Source organism: Bubalus kerabau, chromosome 2, assembly GCF_029407905.1.
Source record: "Bubalus kerabau isolate K-KA32 ecotype Philippines breed swamp buffalo chromosome 2, PCC_UOA_SB_1v2, whole genome shotgun sequence".
NCBI lineage: Eukaryota > Metazoa > Chordata > Mammalia > Artiodactyla > Bovidae > Bubalus > Bubalus kerabau.
Genome location: NC_073625.1, coordinates 42,697,092 through 42,723,905, shown reverse-complemented (window position 1 = coordinate 42,723,905; position 26,814 = coordinate 42,697,092). Strand labels below are relative to the sequence as shown.

Below are 26,814 nucleotides of genomic sequence, written 5' to 3'. Positions count from 1 at the left end.
TGATATGAGTATTGCTACTGCTGCTTTCTTTTGGTCTCTATTTGTGTGGAATATCTTTTTCCAGACCTTCATTTTCAGTCTGTATGTGTCCCTTGTTTCGAGGTGGGTCTCTTGTAGATGACATATATAGGGGTCTTACTTTGGTATCCATTCAGCCAGTCTTTGTCTTTTGGTTGGGGCATTCAACCCATTTACATTTAAGGTAATTATTGATAAGTATGATCCTGTTGCCATTTACTTTATTGTTTTGGGTTCAAATTTATACAGCCTTTCTGCATTTCCTGTCTAGAGAAGATCCTTTAGCATTTGTTGGAGAGCTGGTTTGGTGGTGCTGAATTCTCTCAGCTTTTGCTTGTCTGTAAAGCTTTTGATTTCTCCTTCACATTTGAATGAGATCCTTGCTGGGTACAGAAATCTGGGCTGTATGTTATTTTCTTTCATCACTTTATTAAGTATGTCCTGCCATTCCCTCCTGGCCTGAAGACTTTCTATTGAAAAAAATCAGCTGTTATCCTTATGGGAATCCCCTTGTGTGTTATTTGTTGTTTTTCCCTTGCTGCTTTTAATATTTGTTCTTTATGTTTGATCTTTGTTAATTTGATTAATATGTGTCTTGGGGTGTTTCGCCTTGGGTTTATCTTGTTTGGAACTCTCTGGGTTTCTTGGACTTGGGTGATTATTTCCTTTTCCATTTTAGGGAAGTTTTCAACTGTTATCTCCTCAAGTATTAAAAAAATATAATAAATTATATATATATGAAGCTTATATAATAATTTTAATTAAATATAAAATTATTCTTTAAACCACTAACAATTTCTTATTATCAGAATATGAATACAATATAATTTCATATTAGTCAAAACGTACATATAACCTTACATGTTTATTTGCATATATATGTTTGCATATAATTATATAGATGAGACTGTCAAACAGAAAAATGTGCACAAGTTTTTAATTTTAGTTATTAGAAAGGGTTTGGGCAAGATTAACATGAGTAGCAGTGGGTGATGTCAGGAAAGGAAGGCAAGAAAAGAAAAAAGATTAAAAATTCAGCAAGTGAGATATGGACCTTTCATACATTTATAAAATTACATGTGTTTTTATACTTTAAAGCTTCATTTAGTAATTATTAGATATGCTTCATATATATAGCACTTATATCAAATTTACATTTTTTTTTAAAACTTGAAGTATATTTTAAGAAGGAGAACCTTTTGCATTTCATTACTTTTTAATGTCCTTTAAGTCATCACTTTTCTTTGGAGTGAAGATTGGGAAAGATTAACATGAGTAGAAGTGTAATATGTCAGGAAAGGAAGGCAAGGAAAGAAAAAAAGACTAAAAATTCAGCAAGTGAGATATGGCCCTTTCATACATTTATAAAATTACCTGTGCTTTTACACATTAAAAGTTCATTTAATGTATTTTAGGAAAGACTCTAAAACATTGTTAAAAAAAAAAAAAGAAGAAGAAGAAAGCAAGCATGTATTCCTGCACTGGATTCCATACTGACCTGCTCCCATTCATCTTTTTCATCCTATTCTGGATGTGAAGATTTTTCAGAGAAGGGAAGTGCTGACTAGCATCAGAAAAACATCCCAAGCTCAGTCCCACTCCACTCCACTTCAGAAGGACAGGATGTGAGAAGCTAAAGTGAAGAGCCAAACTTGGATGGATGGATGAAAACCACAACAGGAAGGAAACTGGGGTTACTTTACAGAACACACTGCATTGTGATAGTTTAGCAATTGTGTTTAAATATTTATAATCATTGTTCTTAAATGTTTTTGATAGTAGTTGATATTACTGATAGCAGCTTTTTGTCATTTAGTGACAGTTCAGCTGGGCTTTCTCTCCTTCTCTCTTAGTTCCACGCTCTCTACCTGGTGAAATGGGCATATACATAATCACAAATAAGTACCAGGACTGCCCTAACCATTTTTCTAGCAAAAAATATTGCTTAGGATGCATAATTTTAGTGATATTTTGTGTACCTCATTTGGCCAGTAGGTATACTTTATAATAGAGAAATTTATTAGTATATTACATTCTGAAGTAAATGAATGTATTTCATTGTTTTAATGATTTTATTATCTTATTTTATAATAAATCACTGTGTCTTCTTTTTGAGTTGTGAATTAAAAATCACCAAGGCGTTCTGTCCTTCACAGAGAAAGTCCTGGGGATTGTGCAGTGCAGTGTGGAAAGAAGTGGGAACCAGCAAGTCTCCTGCCACGTGACTCAGCGAGACCTCATGTGCTGAGTTCCACCCAGCAATAGGGCAGGGCCCTGACATGGGGACCACTTACTCTCATAGCGAATCAGGAATCCCACGCTGGACCGGCTATTGTCTGTGCTGAACAGAAGGTACATGAAGTTTCCCGTGCTGATGAGGAATTGCGGTGCCTGTGTGCCGTGGTACTCCCCGATCAGTGGGGATGAGCTGGCCGACCCATCTCTGACCTCCAGAGTGTCGTAGTTGACTTCTGTTTGGAATCTGCGGGCAAATGTGTCCAGTGAGAAGAGAAATGCAGGGCAGAGCTAACTTACAGGCATCCTGTGTCTTTATTCACTGAGTGAAAACCCAGGTACAGCAAGAGAAGTAAATAGATCCAGATACACATGCACTCTTAGACTCTGGCACATGTGGTATCTAACGTCATTACTAACTTCTGTTCACTCCCACAGCCCTCCCCATGACTGAATACTCTGTCCAGTAATATCACAAATGTGGTGGTGGGGGGGGAGTCATTCAGCTTTAAAATACAAATACTGTGAGCCAGTAGATAGAGAATCAACAATCAGTGAAAGTCAACCAAGATGCATTTTCAAACTGTTTTTTCATGATCCCCAGTATAACATGATTACAGATTTCTTAAAATGAGCATATTGAAGTGACATGATCTCCTAAAGGAAAGAGGTAAATCAAATATGACGCTACTTTAAATACTTTTCCTGGAATAAAGAACCCTGTGCCTTTTAAAGCTGCAGTAACTCTCTTTTTTCTTTTATTAATGTTTTTAATTATGAAAGTATGATAACATACTTGGAGACTTGGAAAACACAGAATAACATCACATATATAATAGTTCCACTATATATTATACTTGTTTTATTAAGCTGATAAATTAAGATTTTTAGTTGGAGTTTCAATATCAAGCTCTCAAAAATAATAGAATGAATAGACAGAAAAGTAGAAGAATATGGTCAACCTGGGGATCAGTAAATCTGCACTGGCTCCGGTGTGACGGTGGAAGGACACTGGGCTTCAGGAAGCAAATGCTACCTCAGTGATTTGAGAAAGTTAGAACAGCTGCCAAGAAGTGCCTGATGTCCCTTCCTGGAAGGACTTATGCCTCCAGAGAACCTGGTCTGGTGTTATGCTCATACACAGCTGCAGCCACTTGGGTGCTCTCAGATACAGCGGAGGTGCCATTCCAGACCCTGAGATAATTGTGTAAATGGGCCCGTCTGAGCTAACCGGCTTTCAAAGGGTCTGGCGTGGTCCCCAGGGAGCAGCTCACTGCAGGAGCCTCTGATACACTCAGTGATCAGGGAATTTGGGGGAAGCCTGTGCCATGGACCCTGGGGTGGGCATTGCATGGTGCTGGCAGGGAGGAAAAAGAAGGGACAGAGTGGCCATCTTAGGCCCCTAGCACAAAGCAATGAAAAAAGATGAAATCAAAGGACCCTGTGTGTGATCATTAAATCACACACTTTTCCTTGTGTGTGTTTGTGTATAGTTACTCAGTCCTGTCTGACTCTTTGCGACCCTATGGACTGTAGTCCACCACGCACCTCTGCCATGGGATTCTCCAGGCAAGAATATTGGACTGGGTTCCTCACCCTCCTCCAGGGGATCTTCCCAGCTCAGGGATGGAGCCCATGTCTCTGGTGTCTCCTGCACTGGCAGACCAGTTCTTTACCACCAGCGCCATCTGAGAAGCCCTTTCTTTGTGTGAATGCATAATAATAATATATTCGTGCAACTAACTTAGAATGGTCCCTGACCCTTCATCTTCCTCAAAGAGGAATTCAACCAATTGGTGTAGCATGTGGCTAGGTCAGAATATGGTCAGAGGCCAGGCATTTGGGGGTGGGGAGAGAGGGCAGCTTTGCATTTTACTATTAAAAATGTTCTCTAAAGTGTCTTTGGCTTCACAGTTTATCCGAGTTTACATTCAAGAAGCCTAGATGAGCATGGGATAAATCTCATGTGCAGTATCTGCCCTGAAGTTTTCACAACTTTCATCTTGAGAGACAGCCAGGACAGATAAGAGGGCAAACCTCAGCAGCTGGATGATCTCCAGGGCAACTTCAGAAAGAGAAATGTAAATGATTTCCATCATCTGGCAACCCAGCACACACTGCATAACAATACCCTCAGTGTGGAATTTAAAACTGTTTGTATAAACACGCTCTTTATTAGGATGCCAGCCCACAGCTCAAGTTATAAACCTAAGCACTATGCAAGTAATCTTTAGAAGACTGTGTGCAAAGTACAGGGTAAAAAAAAATCACAAGTGTCTAAAAATATCCAAAATACTGGAATTTAGCAAATACCACAGTCCAATAATATAGAAAAGACAAGATTGAGAAAAATTATGAGTATTTTCTTTTCAGCAACTGAAAATGGAACATTAATAAATTGTGCCAAACCAGAATGTGAAATTACAACTTTTACTAAATGAGTTAAATGTGATGTGTTGCTGGAAATCAGGGTGTGTGTCTGCTTTTTCCCCCTCTCAATACTAGAAAGTATAAAAAATTATAGTAAGAAACTATACAATTTATTTAAACTGTTCAATTTATTTAATATTTATAAAGTTCTTTTTTTCCATTGACTAAGATTATATGCCAGAATCCATTCTCCAATATAAGGAATACATAGACCATTTTTTTTCTTTTCTTCTGAGAGATTATCCTACTGAAGTCGTAATTATCCCATCAGATATAATAATGCCAATAATAACTTCAAATATAAACAGTTACTAAGTGATAATACAATTCCTGCTAAAAACCTCTCCTTTATGGATGCTATCATTGAGTATTAGGAAATTAGTGTAGAAAATAATGTCATAAGGTATATCTGTCTTGAGACATTGTAATATTCTGAATACTAGAACCCTAAACTCAGTCTGCTTAGGAAGCTCATTGCTGGAGAGAGCTCAGTTTGCTCAGATATTAACCTTGAAACACTAAACAAAGATGCTTCCTTGGATTTTAAAGCATTTGGGTCCATTCTATAGCATTTTTAGGTTCTTGATTTTAAAATCAATGGTTGAGACAATCTGGACAATGTTTTATCATGGAGAATTCAAATAGCATGCTTCTTCTTTTTTAGATTATCAAATGCATTATCCAACAGCCAAGCCGAGCAGCACTCCAGTGACGGAACCACTCATGGCTAATTAAAAGGCAAGAAATCTGTTGCGTGCAGTCTGCTATCAACTCTGCAACCCAGACCACGTTTCAGTTTCCCAGAGCCACTTCGAAAGCCACAGAGCTATTCTTTTGTGCTCTGCAAACCCCTAAGGGTCAAAGGGCTCCATTTGCAATAAAACACCAAGCAGAATTTATTCCACCCTCAGGTCCCAAGTACAGAACTGGACACAAGGGCCAGCGACTGTGAACACTGGGAATGCTGTCTGGGGCCACCACACCCTCAAGCACGTCTGCAGAGGTGCCTTAACTGTGGGCTTAGAGGACAAAACAGAGAAGAACAGAACTTACTGAGCAAACACCTGTTCTAAATGAACTCCTTTAGGGGAACCAAAGGTGGAAAACTGTCATCTTTCTAAAGACTTAAGATCCATTTAAATAAAAATGCTGGGTATTCATGGGTCATCAGGTCCAAATTAAGGAAAGCAAAGTTTTTTCTTACCTATCAAAAGTGATTTTGATAGAGTGTCCTGGTTTTGCTTCAATTATCCATTCACAATTTAAGGAATCTTTGTAATACCCTGGCCATCCTGGGGGCAAAATCACTCCACTTGAAGCTGTCAGATGTCCTCCACATGGTGCTGAAAAATGATGCAGGGGTCAGAAGGTCAAATTATGTACCATAGCAACACCTCAAAAACAGCAGGGATTCATTCCTGAGTTCATAGACTTGATGGTTTCTAGTATTCAAGCAAAGGTTGAAAGTTTGTTAGTGGCTCAGTCATGTCCGACTCTGTGATCCCATGGACTGTAGCCTGCTAGGCTCCTCTGTTAATGGGATTCTCCAGGCAAGAATACTGGGGTGGGCTGCCATTCCCTACTTCAGGGGATCTTCCCAACCCAGGGATCAAACTCAGGTCTCCTGCATTAACAATGGATTCTTTACCATCTGAGCCACCAGTTATTTCCAAGTAAACTGAGAATATTGAAATCAGAGCACGTATATTTCACACCTGGGCATTTATCATCAGCCTTCAGCAAAGTTCTTTTCACCTAAACATGGTAGTAATGGCACAGTCTGAGAGAGTGGTCAGTGCCAAACACCTCCCAGGAATTATCACGTTCAATCATCACAACAGAGTCACAAGGCAGGGATACCACCAATACTCATATCTTACGTGTATTCATGTCAACAAGAGTCTGCTGACAGACTTAATTACCTGGCATCTACAATCAAAATATTCCGCAGAGTGTGCATATTTTAAAATATGTGTATGTGTTGATTCACTTCAAGCTATGTTCATTTTATTAAAGTAATTTGCCACATATAATTTACTAAATTCTTTTTCTTTCAAATCTCTTTTATAGTACTTTTTTATTCACATTTTGCACTTTTCATTGGATCACTTTGGGTAATTTATATTTTGCCAGGAAATCTCCAATTTTCTTTGAACTTTAAAAGTTGTTGCCATAGAGATGTACTCTTGTACAGTCATTTTTCACTCAAGGTAACTTGTGTTTTTTAATGACACTGAATTGAACAGAAGAATAAAAGCTGGTTAGGTGTAAAACAAAGACAGAAATATCTTTCTGTCAGCAACTGAGTTTCTCAGTACAAGTAAACTTTAACAATCTCTTTCACCATTAACCAGTCTGTGTTTGGGATTCCCAGCTGGCACTAATAGTAAAGAATCCTCCTGCCAATGGGTTAGATCCCTGGGTTGGGAAGGTCCTCTGGAGCAGGAAATGGCAACCCATTCTAGTATCCTTGCCTGGGAAATCCCAAGGACAGAGGAGCCTGGTGGGCTACAGTCCATGGGGTCTCAGAGAGTCGGACATGACTAAGTAACTAAGCACTCACACAGTCGTCTGTGTTTAGGGGCTTTGCTATTGTTGTTAACAACCCATCCCTGGGGTTTGCCTTGAACTTCATCAGAAGTTCCCTTCCAAACAAGGAGAGAACTGCCACTCACATTTAAAGTGATACTGTCTCCTTTTGTTTGACTCTATGGGATTTCTCACCACTGCTGACTGATGCCCCTTTATTCCCTTGACTGCAAAGGAACATGCTGGCCCTGAAGCTTAGACCCATCTTCACACCACCTACTGCAGGTGAGCACACCCACAGCAAGAATGTGGCAGAGAGAACAGAGATTAGAGAGTATTGCTTGTTTTGAGATTCTTTCTCATAAAATAAGTCACACCTCAAAGTTAGTAGCAATACACTTCCTCAAGCAGTAAGAAGTCCTGCCCCAGTATTCATACCATTTATTTTAGAATCCTGATTCTAAGATTACTGATTTATAAAGGATAATGACCTATTCAGTTATTAACACTAATAAAATTTAAACTATTTAAAAAAAACTCATAATTTGAAAAAGCAGTAAAAAATAAACAAAAAGGAAACTCCTACTGTGGGTTTCTTGCTCTTCAGCTGATCAAGTGTTCACCCTGCAGTGGTGCTGATAGTCCACCAAATTGTCTTAACAATTTGTGAAACTGCAGAAATGAGAACATCTTTCTGTAAATTTAGGAGGGTCAGCCAATGATGACTGAAGATAATGCTGGTCCTTGAAACAATGAGAAATGACTCTGGAGGCAGGGCTGGGGACAGGGCAAGGTGGGGAAGCATAACCCTGCTCCCAACACTGGTGAGTAAGCATGGGGCGGGGTGGGGGTGGATGAGTGGAGCTGGGGGATTTTAGGACAGTTACAATACCCTGTAGGTCACCACGGTGGTGGATACACTGTGATATACATTGGCCCAAGCCCAGCAAATGGACAATCACGAGAGTGAGCTGTGGACTCTGAGTGATGACGACTCATCCCTGTAGGTTCATCAGTTATAACAAATGCACCACCTGATCGAGGACCCTGCTGATGGGGGAGGCTGTGCATATAAGAGGGCAGGACATCTCTGTACCTTCCCTTCAATTTTGCTGTGAATCTAAAGCTGCTCTAAAATTTGTACTCTTTAAAAAGATCTTCATTTCCTTGGTATTTATGAGCGATACTTTTATTAAGCTTTCTTAGCTCATTATGCACGGGCAATTCTGATAAGAGGGGTTTGAGTATATATCATAAGTAAATATTCCCCTGCCTGAATATACATTAAAAGTAATACCCTTCTCAATTCTTTCCCCTTTGGTTTTCCTACACAGGTAACTAGAGTGAAATGTCAAGAAGAAAATTAGTTAGGCTGTATATATGTCAGTTACACCAAGGGCAACAAAACAGTCAACTAAAAATGATGCTGTTTGCAGAGGATTAATTACACTCCCCCCAGATAATACTTTGGATTCCTAATCCCAGCATCTTAAAATGAGACCATATTTGGAAGAAAAGTTACTGCAGACGCGGTTAGTCAAGACGAGGGCATTCGAGCAGGCCCTAGTCCAATATGATGGGTGTCCTTAGAAGGAGGGGACTTGGGACAGAGACACATTCTCACAGGGAGAATGTGTGGATGCTGCTTCTACAAGCCAAGACAAGCAAAGCCCCAGAAGCCAGGAGAGGGGCCTGGAACATCTCCCCCCTCAGAGCCTGCCCTGCTGACACCTGGACCTTGGACTTCCTGCCTCCAGGACCATGAGACGCTAACTCCTGCTGACAAAGTCACTACTTGGTGGTACTCGGCTGTGGCAGCCTTAGGGAACCAGTGTTGTCTGTTTGCTCATTTGTTTTCTGTCAGACGCCCCCTTTCGGAGGAAGGTAAGAGGCAGACGGGAGGGGCCCACACCTTCACAGCGGGGGACGGTGGAGCTCCAGACCACGTTCCCATCCTGAAGGATGCAGGTGATGGACTCTGAGCCCTGGGTTTTGACAAAGCCATCATCACAGTGGAAAGAGACCGAGCTTCCCAGCAGGAACCTGTCACCAAAACGCCGTCCGTTTATGGGGATGCCAGGATCATGACACTCATTTTGACCAAATGCTGAAAAGAAAAAAAAAAAAAAAAAATCGGAGGAAAAAAAAACAAACACTTGAATATTAATCTTGAGTATTAAAAAAGAAAGCAGAACCACTTATAAAGCAGTTTTAGCTATTTTTCAGAGATAGATAAATACATTCAATAAACAGAATATTGATACCTAGAGAGACAGAAGGAGAGAGATGGGTAGATAGACCTCATTATCATCCACACAGCTTCCCAAAATTGGAAGGCACCTTTTCACTAAGAAAAATGGAGATGAGATACATAGGTGACAGAAAAGGATTTTGGTTCTGGCACATCTAGGTTAGCATCCCAGCTCATGTGCTTACTACCCATCCCTGGGAAGATTACTCTGGTCATCCGAGCCTTTTTGTGGTTCATTTGCTAAGTTGTGCCTGACTCTCTGCAGCCCCATGGACTGCAGCCCTCCAGGCTCCTCTGTCTTCCACTGTCTTCCAGAGTTTGCTCAAATTCATGTCCATTGAGTTGGTGATGCCATCTAACCATCTCATTCTCTGCCACCCCCTTATCCTTTTGCCTTTTCCTTATGTAGCCCGCCAATCTCCTCTGTCCATGGAGTTTTCTAGGCAAAGAATTCTGGAGTGGGTTGCTGCTTCCTTCTCCAGGGGACCTTCTCAATCCAGAGATTGAACTCTAGTCTCCTGTGTCTGCTGCATTGGAGACAGATTCTTTACTGCTGAGTCATCTGGGAAGCCCCTATTAGAGTCTGCTGCTGCGGCTGCAAAGTCACTTCAGACATGTCCTACTCTGTGTGACCCCATAGACGGCAGCCCACCAGGCTCCTCCGTCCCTGGGATTCTCCAGGCAAGAACACTGGAGTGGGTTGCCATTTCCTTCTCCAATGCATGAAAGTGAAAAGTGAAAGTGAAGTCGCTCAGTCATGTCCGACTCTTTATGACCCCATGGACTGCAGCCTTCCAGGCTCCTCCGTCCATGGGATTTTCCAGGCAAGAGTACTGGAGTGGGTTGCCATTGCCTTCTCCACTATCGGAGCCTAGTTGTCTTTATTTACATAATGAGGAAGATGAAGCTTATAGTCCAGAGTTGCTACAATGTTAAATGAAACAATTTCTGTCAAATCCTAAGCAGATCACCTAAGAGAAGGAGGCAGTCAGTACATTTTAGCTTATAACTCCTATTTAATATTATTATCTTACTTTATGCCCTCAGCAGTACAATTTAAGCAGATGGTCTTCAATATAAGCTATGATCAAATGAGGAGTCTGTAGCAAAGAAAAGTTAGCTGTATTATCAAAATTCACTAAGTACATACGAGTTGTTGTTTAGTTGCTCAGTTGTGTCCAACTTTTTGCAACTCATTGGACTGTAGTCTGCCCGGCTACTCTGTCCATGGGATTTTCCAGGCAAGAATATTGGAGTAAGTAGCCATTCCCTTCTCCAGGGGATCTTGCCAACCCAGGAATCAAAATTGGGTCACCCACACTGCAAGCAGATTTTTTACTACTAGGTCACCTGAGAAGACCCAGTCCATACATTTAGCAGGTGTTATATATAATCCATGACTCCTGACTCCAAATACCTCAATGCTTTTCACTACTCTATTCTATTGCATGGAGGATACAGGGGTGGATGGATGGATGGATGGAAGGAAAACCAGAGAGAGAGAAGTATATGAGCAACCAGTCCTCACTATAGGGGTGAGTGACCAAGACACCACAACAGAGTGGGGTATTTTTTTAGGTTCTTAGGATAATGTTTTATAATTTTGTGAACTGTGACTATAAAACCCCAGAGTAGAGCCAGCAGAGACCCTGGACATGGGGTGGGTGTGGATGCACTTACTGGTGTAGGTGATGTTGAAGCCTCGGCCGGTGGTGGAGTGATCCGACTGGAACTCCAGACGGACGATGTGCCCGCTGCTGGCCAGCTGGGACGGCACCTCGTTGCCTGAGAACGTGCCCAGCACAGTTATGTCTGAAATCCCGTCATCTTTGACTGCGAGGAAGTCAAACTGAGGCTCCACGTCAAAGTCATTAAAGATGAGGTGAATTCTGCTGCCCGGCTCAGAGATGATCAGCCAGACGCAGTTCATGTTGTTACCGTACTCTTCTGGGTAATTCGGTGAGAGGATAATTCCTGATGATGCCGTAAAGTTGAAGAAACAGGAAACTGTGAAGACACACAGATAATAATAGTTTCAAACAGTTTTGTCCACATCTGAAGATCTGGCTATGTGCTAAGGACCTGGGAAGGAAGTCTATACCAGCAGTTAACTAGGATGGTTCAACTTTTTCTTTTTCATTTTTTTTTTTTTTAATTTTGAGAGTATCTACTGAATTTGTTACAATCCAGCTTCTGTTTTTATGTTATTTGGCCTCAACATATATGGGAATCTCAGTTCTCTGAGCAGGGATTGTTGTGGGTTGTGAACAGATTAAGTTCAACATACAGAACAACCACAGCCTATACATAATCAAGTGTACCCTTGATTCAAAAATAACCCTGTCAAGTTTCTGAAACTTGTGGCAAATATTAAGATTTCTTGTTATAACTTTCTGCCTTCAGAAGAGCAAATATTAATATGAAAAATTATGCCGGTTTCATAGGGACAATTTCCAGAAAACAAGGTTGATTCTAATCAGTTCCCTATTTTTCATTTTACATTTTGCATGTGCCTTAAAGCACATTTTTTGAAATTACTTTTTAAGTCATTAACAGGATAACAATGATTAAAGAACAACTTGGAAAATCAGACCAAATCCTGGTGGATAATATAAAAGTCTCTTGGAATATTTACTTAATGTGTACTGAGAAATCAGTAAGATATATGTTTTATATATGTCTATATACATATTCTTTGGGAGGGAGCATCTATTGGACTTATTTCTAGGGTGTGGATTTGCTTATTATTTTACATTATTTCTATATGTTGCCAGGTTATTGCTATACTTAGTTATAAAAAAAATCTGTTTTTCAATCTGCTATGTAGTCCTTCTTTTCTACTTGTTAAATCACTTACAAGGTACCTAGAGACCATTATACAGAGTGACATAAGTCAGAAAGAGAAAAACAAATACTGTATATTGACACATGTGGAATCTGAAAAAACTTGGTACAGACAATCTTATTTACAAAGCAGAAACAGAGACGCAGACACAGAGAACAAACATTGACACCAAAGCTGGAAGAGGGAGTTGGATGAATTGGGAGATTGGGGTTGACATATATACCCTATTGACATTATATATAAGATAAACAACTAATGAGAACCTTAAAAAAATAAACTAAAAACAGGACAAAAAACAGGAGGAAGCAAGCAATTCTTCCATTGAAATGCAGTGACATCACTTCAAGCTCACAATTGTGTTTTCAGTGGCAGGATATCATGTGTTGTGTGCTCAGTCATGTTCCGCTCTGCAACCCTGTGGACTGTAGCCCACCAGGCTCCTCTGTTCATGGGATTCTCCAGGTAAGAATACTGGAGTGGGTTGCCATTTCCTTCTCCAGGGGATCTTCCCAACCCAGGGATGGAACCTGCATCTCTTGCATCTCCTGCACTGGCAGGGGGATTCTTTACCACTCAGCCACTTGGGGAGTCCCACACACTACTGATACCATGTATACAATAGATAACTAATGAGAACCTACTGTACAGCTCAGGGAAGTCTACTGAGGGAAGCCGTCACAGGACATTATTGGGTTGCAAAGACCCCAGGCCCTGTCGACGGATGGCTGACAGAGCTGGCATTAGCCCCTCTGGATGGATGTGATGCTCTGTGGACCTTGCTCATGGAAAGCTCTCATCGACAGTGTATCCATCTGGTAGCAAGAACATCACTGACTGGTTTTAAGTCAGTGGAGAAAGAAGAGCTGCATTCGAGGAGCCCTGAGTGCTTCTGGTCAATGCTGCGCCCCCTCTCAGGGCATCCCCTGCTCCTCTCCCAACCCCCAGGGCAGCTTGGAACAGACCCCGCCAGGAGAGTACTCACATACACAGCTGGGCTTGTTGCCAGACCACTGGTTGTTCTGCTGACACGTGATGACTCGCTCCCCCACCAGCTCAAAGGCCGCCTGGCATTCGAACGTGAGTGTGTCTCCATGGAGGAAGCTGCTGCCGGTCCGCTTCCCGTAGGCTGGGATGCCCGGGTCCCCACAGCCCCCCTTCTCAATTTCTGAAAGGAGGACAGATGAGCGGACCATTGAGAAAACATGGTGAACGTTTTCAACAGCTTAGAAAGTGAACAGTGGTTGACTTTTGCATTGTTTCCATAAACAGTTTCAATTCATCTAATATTTATTTAGCAGAAGCCAGAAAAAAATATATACTTCAAATTTTAGAGAAAAATGTTTAACTTTTCTTTCAAAGGAAACACAAAGCTACACAGATGTGTTGACCATGCAAATGTTAAGATTAATATATGGTTCTTCCTGGTCTACACCTTTTCTTCATGCTGTCCATAACTGCTGCCATTAAAATGTAAACATCGATTTTGTTTTAATTGATGTATTTTTTAATGTAAACCACACAAGTAAGATGGTTCATTCCCTACTGAATATTTAAATCAATATATCCATTTGAATATTCTTTGCCTTAAATTGGTGTTAAAACTCATTTAGGAAACAAAATGAATATATTCATGGTCTTCAGATGAAAAGAAAATATGTGGAATCAAGGCTCTTTTCATTAGCACATGATTGTAATGACATGTGGATACAAATGCACCAAATTATACACACACTTCAACTTTGCTCTGTCACAAATGTTAATGATACAGGATGTATTAACTGAAATATGTTTGTTCATTGATTCATACAAAAATATTTCTTGAGGGCCAACAATGCGTCAGGTTCTGTTCTAGGTAAAGAGGTTAGTGGACAAACAAGACAAAATTCCCACACGCGCAGGGCTGACATTACATAGAGGGAACCGGTAACAATTTGTGAGATAATGAAGGAGACATGGGCCAGGGTGCCCGGACCTGCAGGAGGATGCTGGGGAAGGGGTGGTCTGCAGAGGAAGGGAGGGGCTCGGCCAGAGCTGCCTAGGGGGTTTCCGTGGGAAGATTTTGTAGGGTTTTCAGATGATACACAACATGATCCGATTACAAGTTCTGAAGACCCTCTGCCGGGCTGGGAGTGGAGGCAGAAGAAGTATAAGTTTCCACAACTCAGGGAGGTTTCTCTGTGCTTGGCTCACAGATGCATCTCTCAGTCCAGGGTCCTTCCTGAATTCTTCATGTGTTTGCACTTTGTCGTCTTGCTGTGAGCAACAGCACATTCAGATGTAGCAACATAAATGCTTTCTGATGATGTCTCAGTGTTTGGAAAGTCTGTGGAAGTGACTCAGCTGAATTTCTGGGTGGTTTTCAGGTACATTTCTGCCTGGTGGGGAACCTGTCCAAGCTCAGAGATCAATCCAAAGCTGGCTTATTCTCCTCCAGAGAAGAAACTCTACTTCTGAGTGTTCAGGAGTATCAGAGAGGTGAAATCAGCTGGTAATATAATGGTGGTGAAACTTCAACATGTAGGATATCAGCCCATCTGTTTTTGAAGCAAATTAGCACAAGAAACACAAAACTAAACCAAACCAGGCACTTCGTGCAAACAAGTTCATCATGCTGTCCTGATGGCTCAGGCCATCAGATTAAAAAGACGGCCTAAATGCTGCTGCTGCTAAGTCGCTTCAGTCGTGTCCGACTCTGTGTGACCCCATAGATGGCAGGCCACCGGGCTCCCCCATCCCTGGGATTCTCCAGGCAAGAACACTGGAGTGGGTTGCCATTTCTTTCTCCAATGCATGAAAGTGAAAGTGAAGCCGCTCAGTCGTGTCTGACTCTTCGCGACCCTATGGACTGCAGCCCACCAGGCTCCTCCATCCATGGGATTTTTCCAGGCAAGAGTACTGGAGTGGGGTGCCATCGCCTTCTCCGGACGGCCTAAATAGTATCAGTTAAATGGGAGCTAAAATGTTCCTGGATGCAATGCAGGCCACGAAAGCCTTGGAGGACACTCTTCCTTAAGGACCAGCCTTGGAGTACAAGTGGATGAACCTGAGCTGAACAAAGGCAGGAATGGATCTACTTGAATTTAATGCTTGGATTACCTTGAACCAAATTTCGTTGACTGAAGGCAATTTGGATTGGTGGTTTATAACAGAAAATACCTTATTTTTTTAAATTTATTCATTTTTCATTGAAAGATAATTGCTTTATAGTATTGAGTTGGTTTCTACCAAACATCAACATAGATTTGATGTTGAATCAGCCATAGATTTACCTATGTCCCCTCCCACTTGAACCCCCCTCCCATCTCCTTCCCCATCCCACCCCTCTAGGTTGTTACAGAGACCCAGTTTGAGTTCGTTGAGTCATACAGCAAATTCCCATCGGCTATCTATTTTACATATGGTAATGTATTTTTCCATGTTACTCTCTGTACACAGCCCACTTTCTCCTTCCTTCCTCCCCCAAGCCAAGTCCATAAGTTTGTTCTCTACATCTGTGTCTCCACTGCTGCTCTGCAAATAGGTTCGTCAGTACCATCTTTCTAGATTCCACATATGTGCATTAGTATACAGTATTTGTTTTTCTCTTTCTAACTTACTTCACTCTGTATAATAGGCTCTAGGTTCATCCACCTCATTAGGACTAACTCAAATGATTCAAATTCCTTTTTATGACTGAGTAATATTCCATTGTATATATGTACCACAGCTTCTTTATCCATTATCTGTTGATGGATTTCTAGGTTGCTTCCATGTCCTAGTTGCTGTAAACAGAGCTGCAATTAACATCTGTATCTTTTTCAATTTTTGTTTCCTCAGGGTATACACATAGTAGTGGGGTGGCCGGGTCATATGGCAGTTTTATTCCTATCTTTTTAAAGGAATATCCACAGTGTTCTTCATAGTAGCTGTACTAATTTACATTTCTACCAACAGTGCAAGAGTGTTCCCTTTTCTCCACACCCTCTCCAGAATTTATTGTTTGCAGATTTTTTGATGATGGCCATTCTGACCAGTATAAGGTGATATTGTAGTTTTGATTTGCAGTTCTCTAATAATGAGCAATATTGAGCATCTTTTAATGTGTCTATTAGCCATCTGTATGTCTTGTTTGGAGAAATGTCTGTTTAGGTCATTTTCCCACTTTTTAATTGGGTTGTTTGTTTTTCTGTATTGATCTGTAAATAGATGGAGAGGTATTCTATGTTCCTGGGTTGGAAGAATAAATTTTGTGAAAATTACTATTCTACTAAATGTAATCTACAGATTCAGTACAATCACTATCAAATTACCAATGACATTTTTCACAGAACTAGAACAAAAGCTCTCACAATTCACATGGAAACACAAAAGATCCCAAATAGACAAAGCACGCTTGTGAAAGAATTGATCTGGAGTAATCAATCTTCATCACTTCAGACTATACTACAAAGTTATAGTTATCAAGGCAGTATGATACTGGCGTGCGCACACACACACACACACACACAACACAGAAATATAGACCAATGTAACAAGATTGAAAGTCCAGAGATAAACCCACATACCTATGGATACCTTATTTTTGACAAGGGAGGCAAGAATATACAATGGGGCAAAGATAGTCTCTTCAATAAGTGCTGCTGGGAAAACTGGACAGCTCCATGTAAAAGAATGAAAGTAGAACACTTCCTAACACCATACACAAAGATAAACTCACAATGGATTAGAGATATAAATGTAAGAGCAGAAACTATAAAACTCTCAGAAGAAAACATAAGCAGAACACTCAATGACATACATCAAAGCATGATCCTCTATGACCCACCTCCCTCAGTACTGGAAATAAATAAGTGGAACCAAATTAAACTTAAAAGTTTTTGCACAGCAAAGGAAACTACAAACAAGGAAAAAGACAGCCCTCAGAATGGGGAAAAATAATAGCAAATGAAACAACTGATAAAAGATTAATTTCCAAAATATACAAGCAGCTGATACAAGAGCTTCCATTTGATGGGACCTGTCAGTGGAATAGGGACCAGGAGCCCAGGGTTCTGGCCAAGGACTCAGCTCTGAGGTCAGGAATCAGAACACCAGACTTGGTTTGGAAATTCCTGGGCTCTGCTGGGCCACCTGATAGAATTTAGTCTTGAAAAGTCTCCATTTTCACTTCCTCAGTTTACTACTTTCTACCTCACAGGGCGGCTGTGAGAGTTAAACTGTATAATTCACATAAGACCTGGCATATAGGGCCCGTAATATGAGCTATCACTATGATTATTAGCAAACCTTAGACTTCTAGATGCTTCTTTTTGCCTTTGTGATGCTAAAGCTCATAACTTTTTATAGTGAAATGAATTAACAGCATTTGTGGGAATACTGCTTTCTACATTAACTGAGCCTGGAAACTCCTGACTTTGCAGAGTACATGGAAATAAACTGGTTGTAGACACACTGTGTGTACACACTGGAAGGTCTTTCTGCTTCCCATGTTGAGGGTTTAGAGTGTCTAGTGGCGCTTCATCTCCACCGAAGATACTGGTATCCCCTGACTCAGACATAAGGCCAGGGCTCGCCCGGAGCAGAACCTGGGTCTGGTGAGTCCTTTTTTAAGAGTTTGGCAGGGACTTGTGATGCCAAGTCCAGGGACTAGCATTGGACTAGTAACATCCACTATCAGTAAGTCTGCATGGAAGAGCTGGACCCACTCATCAGCCACAGAATATGAAACTTCGCTTGGGGAGCATTTTTGGGCATTTTGTATTCTTGACCCCTGCATACTGTATCACTTAAGCCCCAAGTAACTGTGACAGAATCCATGCAGATTCAGAAATGTCCCTTGGAGGTCAAACTGCCTTCACTTGAGAGTGCATCTATGTCACATATTGTCTGAACCAGTACAAACAAGTAAAGGAAGAATAAGACTGGGCTGACATCGATACAGTAACCGCATCAAGCCTCCTTCTATATGGAACAAAATGTCAGATGTCAAAGATGATCCTGCTGTGTTCATGCTTTCCTAGAAACCATAGACTGTTGTTAATGAAAACACTGAAGCCCCCAGAGGGGAAAAGAAGCCAGTCAAATATCTCTTCCAAATGATCACTCTAGAAATGGGATCTGATAAAGAGGAGTCTAAGGGAAATACTAGGTTGCAATTATTTCCTCTCTCCTTCTCAGATGCTGCCTTTTTAGCAGTTGGGGACATTGGTAAACAAGTCTACTGGGGACTCAATGGCACTCCCATTGATATGTTTTTCTTTGACAGTGATTTTTAAAAGTACACAATAATGTTATTTCAATATTTTTCATGTTGATTAATATTTCTAAATGTTACGAAGTATAACTTTTGAATACTAATTTTATAACTGATCTAAACATTTACACTACATTGACATTACATATTTAATGCTCACCTCTAATACATTTTATTTTTGGTAGTTCGTACTATACCCATAAATGTTTATATAATAAATGAGTAATTAGATTCACTAATTTTCTTTAGACTTTTATTTTTACTTTATATCAGAGTGCAGCTGATTAACAATGTTGTCATAGTGTCAGGTGGACAGTGAAGAGACTCAGCCATACACATGCATATGTCCATTCTCCCCCAAACATCCCTCCCATCCAAGCTGCCACACAACGTTGAGCAGAGTTCCCTGTGCTATACAGTAGATGCTTGTTGGTTATCTATTTTAAATATAGCTAAGTGTATATGTCTGTCCCAAACTCCCTAAGGGATTCACTAATTTTTTAATGTATCAGAACCCTCCTTTTCCTGGCCTATCAGTATTCACTGACATGTAAACCAAAATATTGAAACTGAAATTGAGTCTGCTATAACAAAGACTTATCAGTCACACTTCTGAGAAAGGACATTAAAATCATTAAGCTGAGCCATATCCACTTGACAATTACTGATCTACAAGTCACTCAGTTAAAGCCAATCCTTAATCTGAAATGTCATGGCTGCTCTCTGATATTTACCACATGATTAGTGCACAGCTTCCCTGTAAGGCTGCCCACCAACTGATAAATGTTATTGTTCACATTTAGTGCCATCTTTGCACCTGCTTTGACCCTAACACATGATAGAAGAGGTGCAGATGAATGAATGCTGCTTTAAGGAATAACCAAGTTCCCCCGGACGGCTCTGCACAGCTAAGTATCCTGGCTTGGTGACTTGTCCACATAGCGGGACCTTCCTGTTTCTGACTCTACTTCTTCATCTCCTCCTCCACACTCAAGGGAACTGCCCTGTCTTCTCCAAACCCATCCACAGGAGCGCACCTGCAGCGGACCCACCTGACAGGTGTCTGTGTCTCTCAGAGACCACTCATGTCAAGCAGGTGCATTTCCACACACTGGAAACCACTGTGTCAACCTCAGTGCCTCCCACCCTGTCAAGGACTCTCTCCTTCCAACAGCAGAGGTGTCCTGAGCCTCTACACTGTCCTCCCATCAAAGACACCACCCTCTCTCTTTCTATAATGTCCCTCTTGGCTAGTCTCTTCAGAGCCCCATAATCTGGAGTACTGTTGCTCCCTACCCTGGGGTTACAGGTAGCTTTCCTGTAGAGGTTTAAGAACAAGTCTTATCTGGTCCTATTTGGATGTGGACCTGTCTTTCTACTTCATTACTCTGTTACTTTTTCCAGAATGATAAGGCTTATCTTCCCTGGACTTACTGATAGTTAAATGGTGCCCTGAACAAACTGGACACTTGGTGCTTTGTTATTACTTAAAAGGAACTGAGACATCTTCTCAGCTTAGGTAGTTTTTGGCTATAACACAGCCTGTGCCCCCACCCTTTTTTTTTCCTCTGTAAAGAGTTACCATCTCTCGCCTAACTGCTTAGCCTGTGGTAGATTCTTCTGAGCAACATTCACTGTTTAAACTACAGGTCTAACCAACAAGTGAGCAGACCAAGCAACTGGTCTTGTGGAGAGTATAGCTTAGGGCAGTTGGCAGAAAATACACAAACAGCCTAAAGTAAGCCAGACAGGGATAAATGTGCTGAGAAAGAGAAAGCAGGTAAGAGGAATAACTCTGGTTTGAGTGATGGAAAGTAGAGTAGTCCGAGGGTCTTTTCTGGTGGGACAGTCAGAGAAGGTTTCTGGAAGCTGAATGTGTTGGCAGAGACTTGAAGTGGGAGGACACACTTGAAAGGTGTAAGGGTGGAGATGGTCCCACCTGCGGTGAGCAGGAGTAACCTGCAGGGCTGGGTGAGTGATGCCCCTGGCAGGGTGAGGAAGAGCAAGGTGGCCACAGGTGACCGTGGTGGTGAAGGGAGAGATGAGGACACATAACACTGAGCTGGCCAGGGCCAGGTGATGCACGGTCTCTGGATTTTTATGTGGATTTCATTCGTTCATTGTGTTTTATTACAATCATGCTGTAAGAGCTACAGAAACCAGATAAACTATCAATCTCTCCCCTAAATTGTTGTGAAACATCGTCTCATAATGAAGATTGGAGAGGACACCTAAATGCCACTGTGAGATAAGACTTTCCTTAGGGTTATCAGTTCCATTGATTTTAGCCTCTTTCCTGCTAAGAATAGCAATCCTGAATGATCATGAAGATTGACTTTCTATCGATGCATATATATATATATATATATGCATATGCAGGCAGCATGGTTTATAGAAAAGGCTATCAGATTGGCTAAGAATCTAGGTTTGATTGACAGATCTTTCACTTAATAACCAAGAATACTTCATTATTTGATTTGACGCTTTTTAAAAAAAAATTATTTAATTGGAGGATAACTGCAAAATTGTTACAGTTTTTGCCATACATTAGTATGAACTGGCGATAGGTATACATATGTCCCCTCCATCCCGAATCCCCCTCCCACCTCCATCCTATCCCTCCCACCTCATCGCTCTGGGTTGCCCCAGAGCACCAGCTTTGGGTGTCCTGCTTCATGCATCAAACTCGCAATGGTTATCTATTTTACATATAGTAATGTATCATTTCAATGCTATTCTCTCAAATCATCCCACCCTCTCCTTCTCCCACTGAGTCCAAAAGTCTATTCTTTATGTCTGTGTCTCCTTTGCTGCCCTGCAAGTAGGATTGTTGATATCATATGCTTTGATGTTTTAAATTGTGGAGCATGCCCTACGTGCTAGGGTGCTAGAACCAGGGATGAGTTACCCCCTTCAAGAAGTCCATAGTATAGTAATCTGAATAGACTGTGCCAAGTAACCATCACAGGGCATTTTGTGAGACATCTGTCTCATCAAAGATATTCAGAAGTCAATATTAAACATCAGATCAGATCAGATCAGTCACTCAGTCATGTCCAACTCTTTGCAACCCCATGAATCGCAGCACACCAGGCCTCCCTGTCCATCACCAACTCCTGGAGTTCACTCAGACTCATGTCCATCGAGTCAGTGATGCCATACAGCCATCTCATCCTCTGGCATCCCCTTCTCCTCTTGCCCCCAATTCCTCCCAGCATCAGAGTCTTTTCCAATGAGTCAACTCTTCACATGAGGTGGCCAAAGAACATGAGTTTCAGCTTTAGCATCATTCCTTCTAAAGAAATCCCAGGGCTGATCTCCTTCAGAATGGACTGGTTGGATCTCCTTGCAGTCCAAGGGACTCTCAAGAGTCTTCTCCAACACCACAGTTCAAAAGCATCAATTCTTCGGCGCTCAGTCTTCTTCACAGTCCAACTCTCACATCCATACATGACCACAGGAAAAACCATAGCCTTAACTAGACGAACCTTTGTTGGCAAAGTAATGTCTCTGCTTTTGAATATGCTATCTAGGTTGGTCATAACCTTCCTTCCAAGGAGTAAGCGTCTTTTAATTTCATGGCTGCAGTCACCATCTGTAGTGATTTTGGAGCCCAGAAAAATAAAGTCTGACACTGTTTCCACTCTTTCCCCATCTATTTCCCATGAAGTGGTGGGACTGGACGCCATGCTCTTTGTTTTCTGAATATTGAGCTTTAAGCCAACTTTTTCACTCTACACTTTCACTTTCATCAAGAGGCTTTTGAGTTCCTCTTCACTTTCTGCCATAAGGGTGGTGTCATCTGTATATCTGAGGTTATTGATATTTCTCCCGACAATCTTGATTCCAGTTTGTGTTTCTTCCAGTCCAGCGTTTCTCATGATGTACTCTGCATATAAGTTAAATAAACAGGGTGACAATATACAGCCTTGACGAACTCCAGCTGCGATCCGCATGCGACGGGTGCGCCATAGTGCAGGTGGCTGCGCCATGGTGTGCCACAGCGCAGCCGAGAGGAGCCACCCCATGTCCGAGGTCAGGGGCAGAAGCTGGGAGGACCCCATGCCCGAAGGGCAGCGGCCAAGAGGAGCTACCCCACGTCCGAGGTCAGGGGGGGCGGCCAAGGGGAGATACCCAGCGTCCGAGGTCAGGGGCTGCGGCTGGGAGGAGATACCCCATGCCCCTAAGCCCGAGGCCAAGGGCGGCGGCAGGGAGGAGCAACCACACGACCGAGGTCGGGCGGTGGCTGGGAGGACCAACCCCAGGTCCAAGGAGCCGTGGCTGCGCGGGCGCAGGAGGGCCTAGAGGAGCTATCCCATGTTGAAGGTCAGAAAGGGCGGTGGTGAGGAGATACCCCTCGTCCAAGGTAAGGAGCAATGGCTGCACTTTGCTGGAGCAGCCGTGAAGAGATACCCCACGCCCAAGGTAAGAGAAACCCAAGTAAGACGGTAGGTGTTGCAAGAGGGCATCAGAGGGCAAACACACTGAAACCATACTCACAGAAAACTAGTCAATCTACTCACACTAGGACCACAGCCTTGTCTAACTCAATGAAACTAAGCCATGCCCGTGGGGCAACCCAAGACGGGTGGGTAATGGTGGAGAGATTTGACAGAATGTGGTCCACTGGAGAAGGGAATAGCAAACCACTTCAGTATTCTTGCCTTGAGAACCCCATGAACAGTATGAAAAGGAATGCCCTTAAAATGAAGATAAACCGTCAAAGGAAAAAGAGGCCCTGAACTTTTAACTACTTCTGTCCAGCCCACAGCACTTATTCTGCAAGTCATGTAGAAAAGGCTTGAATTAGAGTTCCAAGAGTTCTGGTCACAAGGTAGCTAGACTGGGTCCAGAGCAACTCAGCCAAGGGCAGCATTTCGGAGGTGGCGGGGGGTGTGTGTGGGGGGGGGCGTCTGACTCAGGGACAAGCCAAGCAACTGGCCAGAGGTCAGTGGCTGCTACCCACCCTCTGTTCCTTAATGAGGGGATCTTCTCAGGACCCTTCTACTTCTTTTCCACGTTAATTTCTATCCTCTTAATGAGGACCCAGCATTACTGGACCCCTGACTTCAGGAGGAAACAAGTTAAAAGGGACAGGAAGAAGCCCTTCAACTTTAGAAACCAGCTGAAGTTGGTCCTTAGGGCATTAGTATAACAGAACGCAAGATCTGAGAGTTTTGGAGGTGCTCTGTATTATTATTATCTTTCCCATTGGGCAGAAGCTTTGAGTAGAGACCTTAACCATAACATTTGTAGAGAAAGTTACACACCTGATTCCAGCTGAAGCAAACAGACCCGCCTTCTGCCTGGACCTCTGCCTCTGGCTCCATCAGTGGTTCCCAAACTCACCTGCACATCACAGTTGCCCAAGGATCCTCACCTCTACAAATCACAAATTCTAGTATTTCTTGATGAACCATAGCTTTGACTATGTAGACCTTTGTTGGCAAAGTGATGTCCCTGCTTTTTATATGCTGTCTAGGTTTGCGACAGCTCTTTTTCCAAGGGGCAAACATCTTTTAATTTCATGGCTGCAGTCACTGTCCACAGTGATTTTGTAGCCCAAGAAAATAAAGTCTGTCACTGTTTCCATTTATTCTCCCATCTTTTTACCAATACATTACACAAGTGCAGAAATAGCTAAGTGACATTACAAGCTAAGCTTCTTTTTTCACAGCACATAGTAAAACTGTCACTAAAAAGTGTGAATTGTGTTTTATATGGTAACCCAAATGCTAGTAATCAAAAAGTTCAAGGAAAATTGGCTTACATTAATGAGTATTTTATTTTCCTGAAATAACAAGAATAATGGATGTAGGAGTGCAAGACAGGCCCATGGTCAGATCAGTAAGAACCCAGGCTCTTCATTGCTGTTTTCCATCACCCTGAACATGCTGGTCAACATCTTAAGGGTTGCAGTCTCATGGCACAAAGTGGCTGCGGGTGTGAAGGTAGGAAGAAAGCAGAGAGTCACAGTCCCCCACAAGGACAGCTAGTGGAGTTCTTTCTTTAAAAAGAAGAAGAAAAAAATACTTTTCCAGAGGCCTTATCTAGTCATTTCTGTTATATCTCTTTGTGTCTTGCTGGTCACCTAACCATTCCTACCTCTGAAGAATCCTGTAAATATAATATTAGCACTTCCTAGACTCTCTCATGTAGGAAGTAAAAGGAAAATAGTGTCTTCTAAAGTGGCATTTGCATAACCCATCATGCTAGCATCTGCCACGAGATGCTAGCAAAATTAGAAATTGAATGTGACGCCTGCCAAAAATACCATGTCAATGGAAACGAAATCCCCTCTCAAACATAAAATCATTTTCAATATGTTTGGCAGTGTTAGCTGGTACAGTGTTTAAATATCTTGTTAGTTTATATTCAGTGTTCAGGAGGAAAAAAGTACAAATCCGTTTCTGTAAATTCTTTTGGGAATAAGTCGGGAGTTAAATAAAGATAAATAAAAGGGAATGCTGTTTTAGAGAAAACGTATTATTAGAACAACTTTCAGAGAAGTAAAAAAGCAACAAAGCAACAGATTAGGTAAAAAACTAAAAGAATGCCTGAGAGTATCATGAACCAAAGCCATTTCACGATTTCTTTATTCTTTCTGAATTCTGCCGTCAAGATCACAGCAGAATCTTTATTCTGCCATGCAAGGCATCTGCTGCTGGACTAGTTGACAATTTACAGGGAATCTTCAACTTGCTGACTCCCAGTGGATGTGCGTTATCATGGCCGGAAGCACATTTGAATGGCCCGCCAGAAAGAAGAGAGAGAGGTACACAATGAAGAAAAGAAAAAAAAAAAAAAAGTGGATTTTAACTTTAGAAACCAGGGAGCCAGTTAATAAATTATCTGCTCTGTTAGTTCTTGTTTTCCTAAGGAGATATTAACTGTACCAAAATGAAGCTATCATTTCTGATAGCATTTCACACGCTTTTAGTTAACAGTCTGAGAACATAAACTCAGTTTCCTCCAAGTGTGTTTTACAGCCAGTTCTTCTCACAGCTAGGAAGTCACAGCACTTAAAGATGACTATCCTGTACCTGCTTTACTAAGACAGAGATTGTATGTTGACTTTCTCTACCAGTGCACAGTGTTACTAAATAACATTTACTACAGAAAACTAAAGATAAACATTTTGGGTTTACTGTATCTGCTAAGACAGTTATCTTGTGCCTACTTCACAAAGACGGTTTCTGGATTGAAATGGGCATTTAGCTGTGCATAATGTAAACATTTTTTCTAGGCTAATTTTGTCAACTTTGCTCTACAATTAGGCTCAACATTTGGGCACTTGATTATCCAATTATCTGTGCATTAGAGCGAGCCCAAAATTGCTTCTGGAAAAGCATCTTGGCTTGGCCCACAGTACTTCATTAGGTCACCTCTAAAGAGCTGGCATTGCCTCTACCCAGGCCTGTGTTCTTGTTAAGCATTTCATCTTATACGGTAATGTCATTTTATCCAAGCATATGGCTCTGTCCTAATTTGGCAACACAGCATATCTGCATAGCAAGGGCTTATCTGGGCATACAATATTGAATTAACTGCTAATCAACTATTCTTCAGAGATGCTAGGGACAGAATTTTGTCTCCTCCTAATTCCTACCTTGAAATGCTAAGCCCCAGGATGGCTCTACCTGGAGACAGGGCCTTTGGGGAAGTAACTGAGTTTAAAAGGGGGTTGTAACGACTGGGCTCCAATCCAACATGACTGATATTCTTATACAGAGAAGAGACGCCAGGGATTTGCACACACAGGAAAGACTGTGAGGACACAGCCAGATGACAGTCATGTACAAGCCAAGATGTCAGGTCTCAGAAGAAATCCAATCCACTAAGCACTTGGATCTTGGGAATGTGAGCAAAGAAATTGCTGTGTTTCAGCCCCATCCAGTCTGTGGTACATTGTTAAGCCTGCTCCAGCAAACTAATACAACTTAAATTAAGATACTCTATTTATGGATAAGTGCATGAAGCTATATCCATGCAGTTTATTCTTCTAGAACAGGTATGTCTTTCATTAGGTCAGGGTTGGGCCACTTTCTTGTTCTCGTGACATACTTCTTATCACTGATATAAACTTCAGAATCATGCTACTGGCATACACTGAGAGTTGTTAAATGGCAGAGTCTATTGCTCCAGGTTGCTGAAAAATATTTCTTTAAAATGCTGTTGAGAATATTGGTTGCATTTTAGCAAGATATTAACTTTAGGAAGTCCAAAGGGAAAAATGTATTCTCTAATTTTAGTAGTATAAAATTATTCGGAAAC

The 26,814-nt window shown here is 41.7% G+C and overlaps 1 protein-coding gene and 1 long non-coding RNA gene across 2 annotated transcripts in view; one reads left to right on the top strand and one right to left on the bottom strand.

The window, feature by feature from the left end:
• Window positions 1-26,814, bottom strand: part of CSMD1 (CUB and Sushi multiple domains 1) — a 1,679,419-nt gene that overhangs the window by 395,795 nt on the left and 1,256,810 nt on the right. The window contains exons 12-16 of the mRNA XM_055567572.1: window positions 13,291-13,473; window positions 11,144-11,470; window positions 9,125-9,319; window positions 5,888-6,026; window positions 2,313-2,500 (exon numbers count right to left, since the gene is read on the bottom strand). Coding sequence (XP_055423547.1) covers window positions 2,313-2,500; window positions 5,888-6,026; window positions 9,125-9,319; window positions 11,144-11,470; window positions 13,291-13,473 — 1,032 coding nt within the window. The remainder of the gene's footprint in view (window positions 1-2,312; window positions 2,501-5,887; window positions 6,027-9,124; window positions 9,320-11,143; window positions 11,471-13,290; window positions 13,474-26,814) is intronic.
• LOC129643263 (uncharacterized) lies at window positions 7,388-9,582 on the top strand. Its single transcript, XR_008710202.1, has 3 exons — window positions 7,388-7,497; window positions 7,919-8,036; window positions 8,547-9,582. It is a non-coding gene; the product is annotated as an uncharacterized LOC129643263 (long non-coding RNA).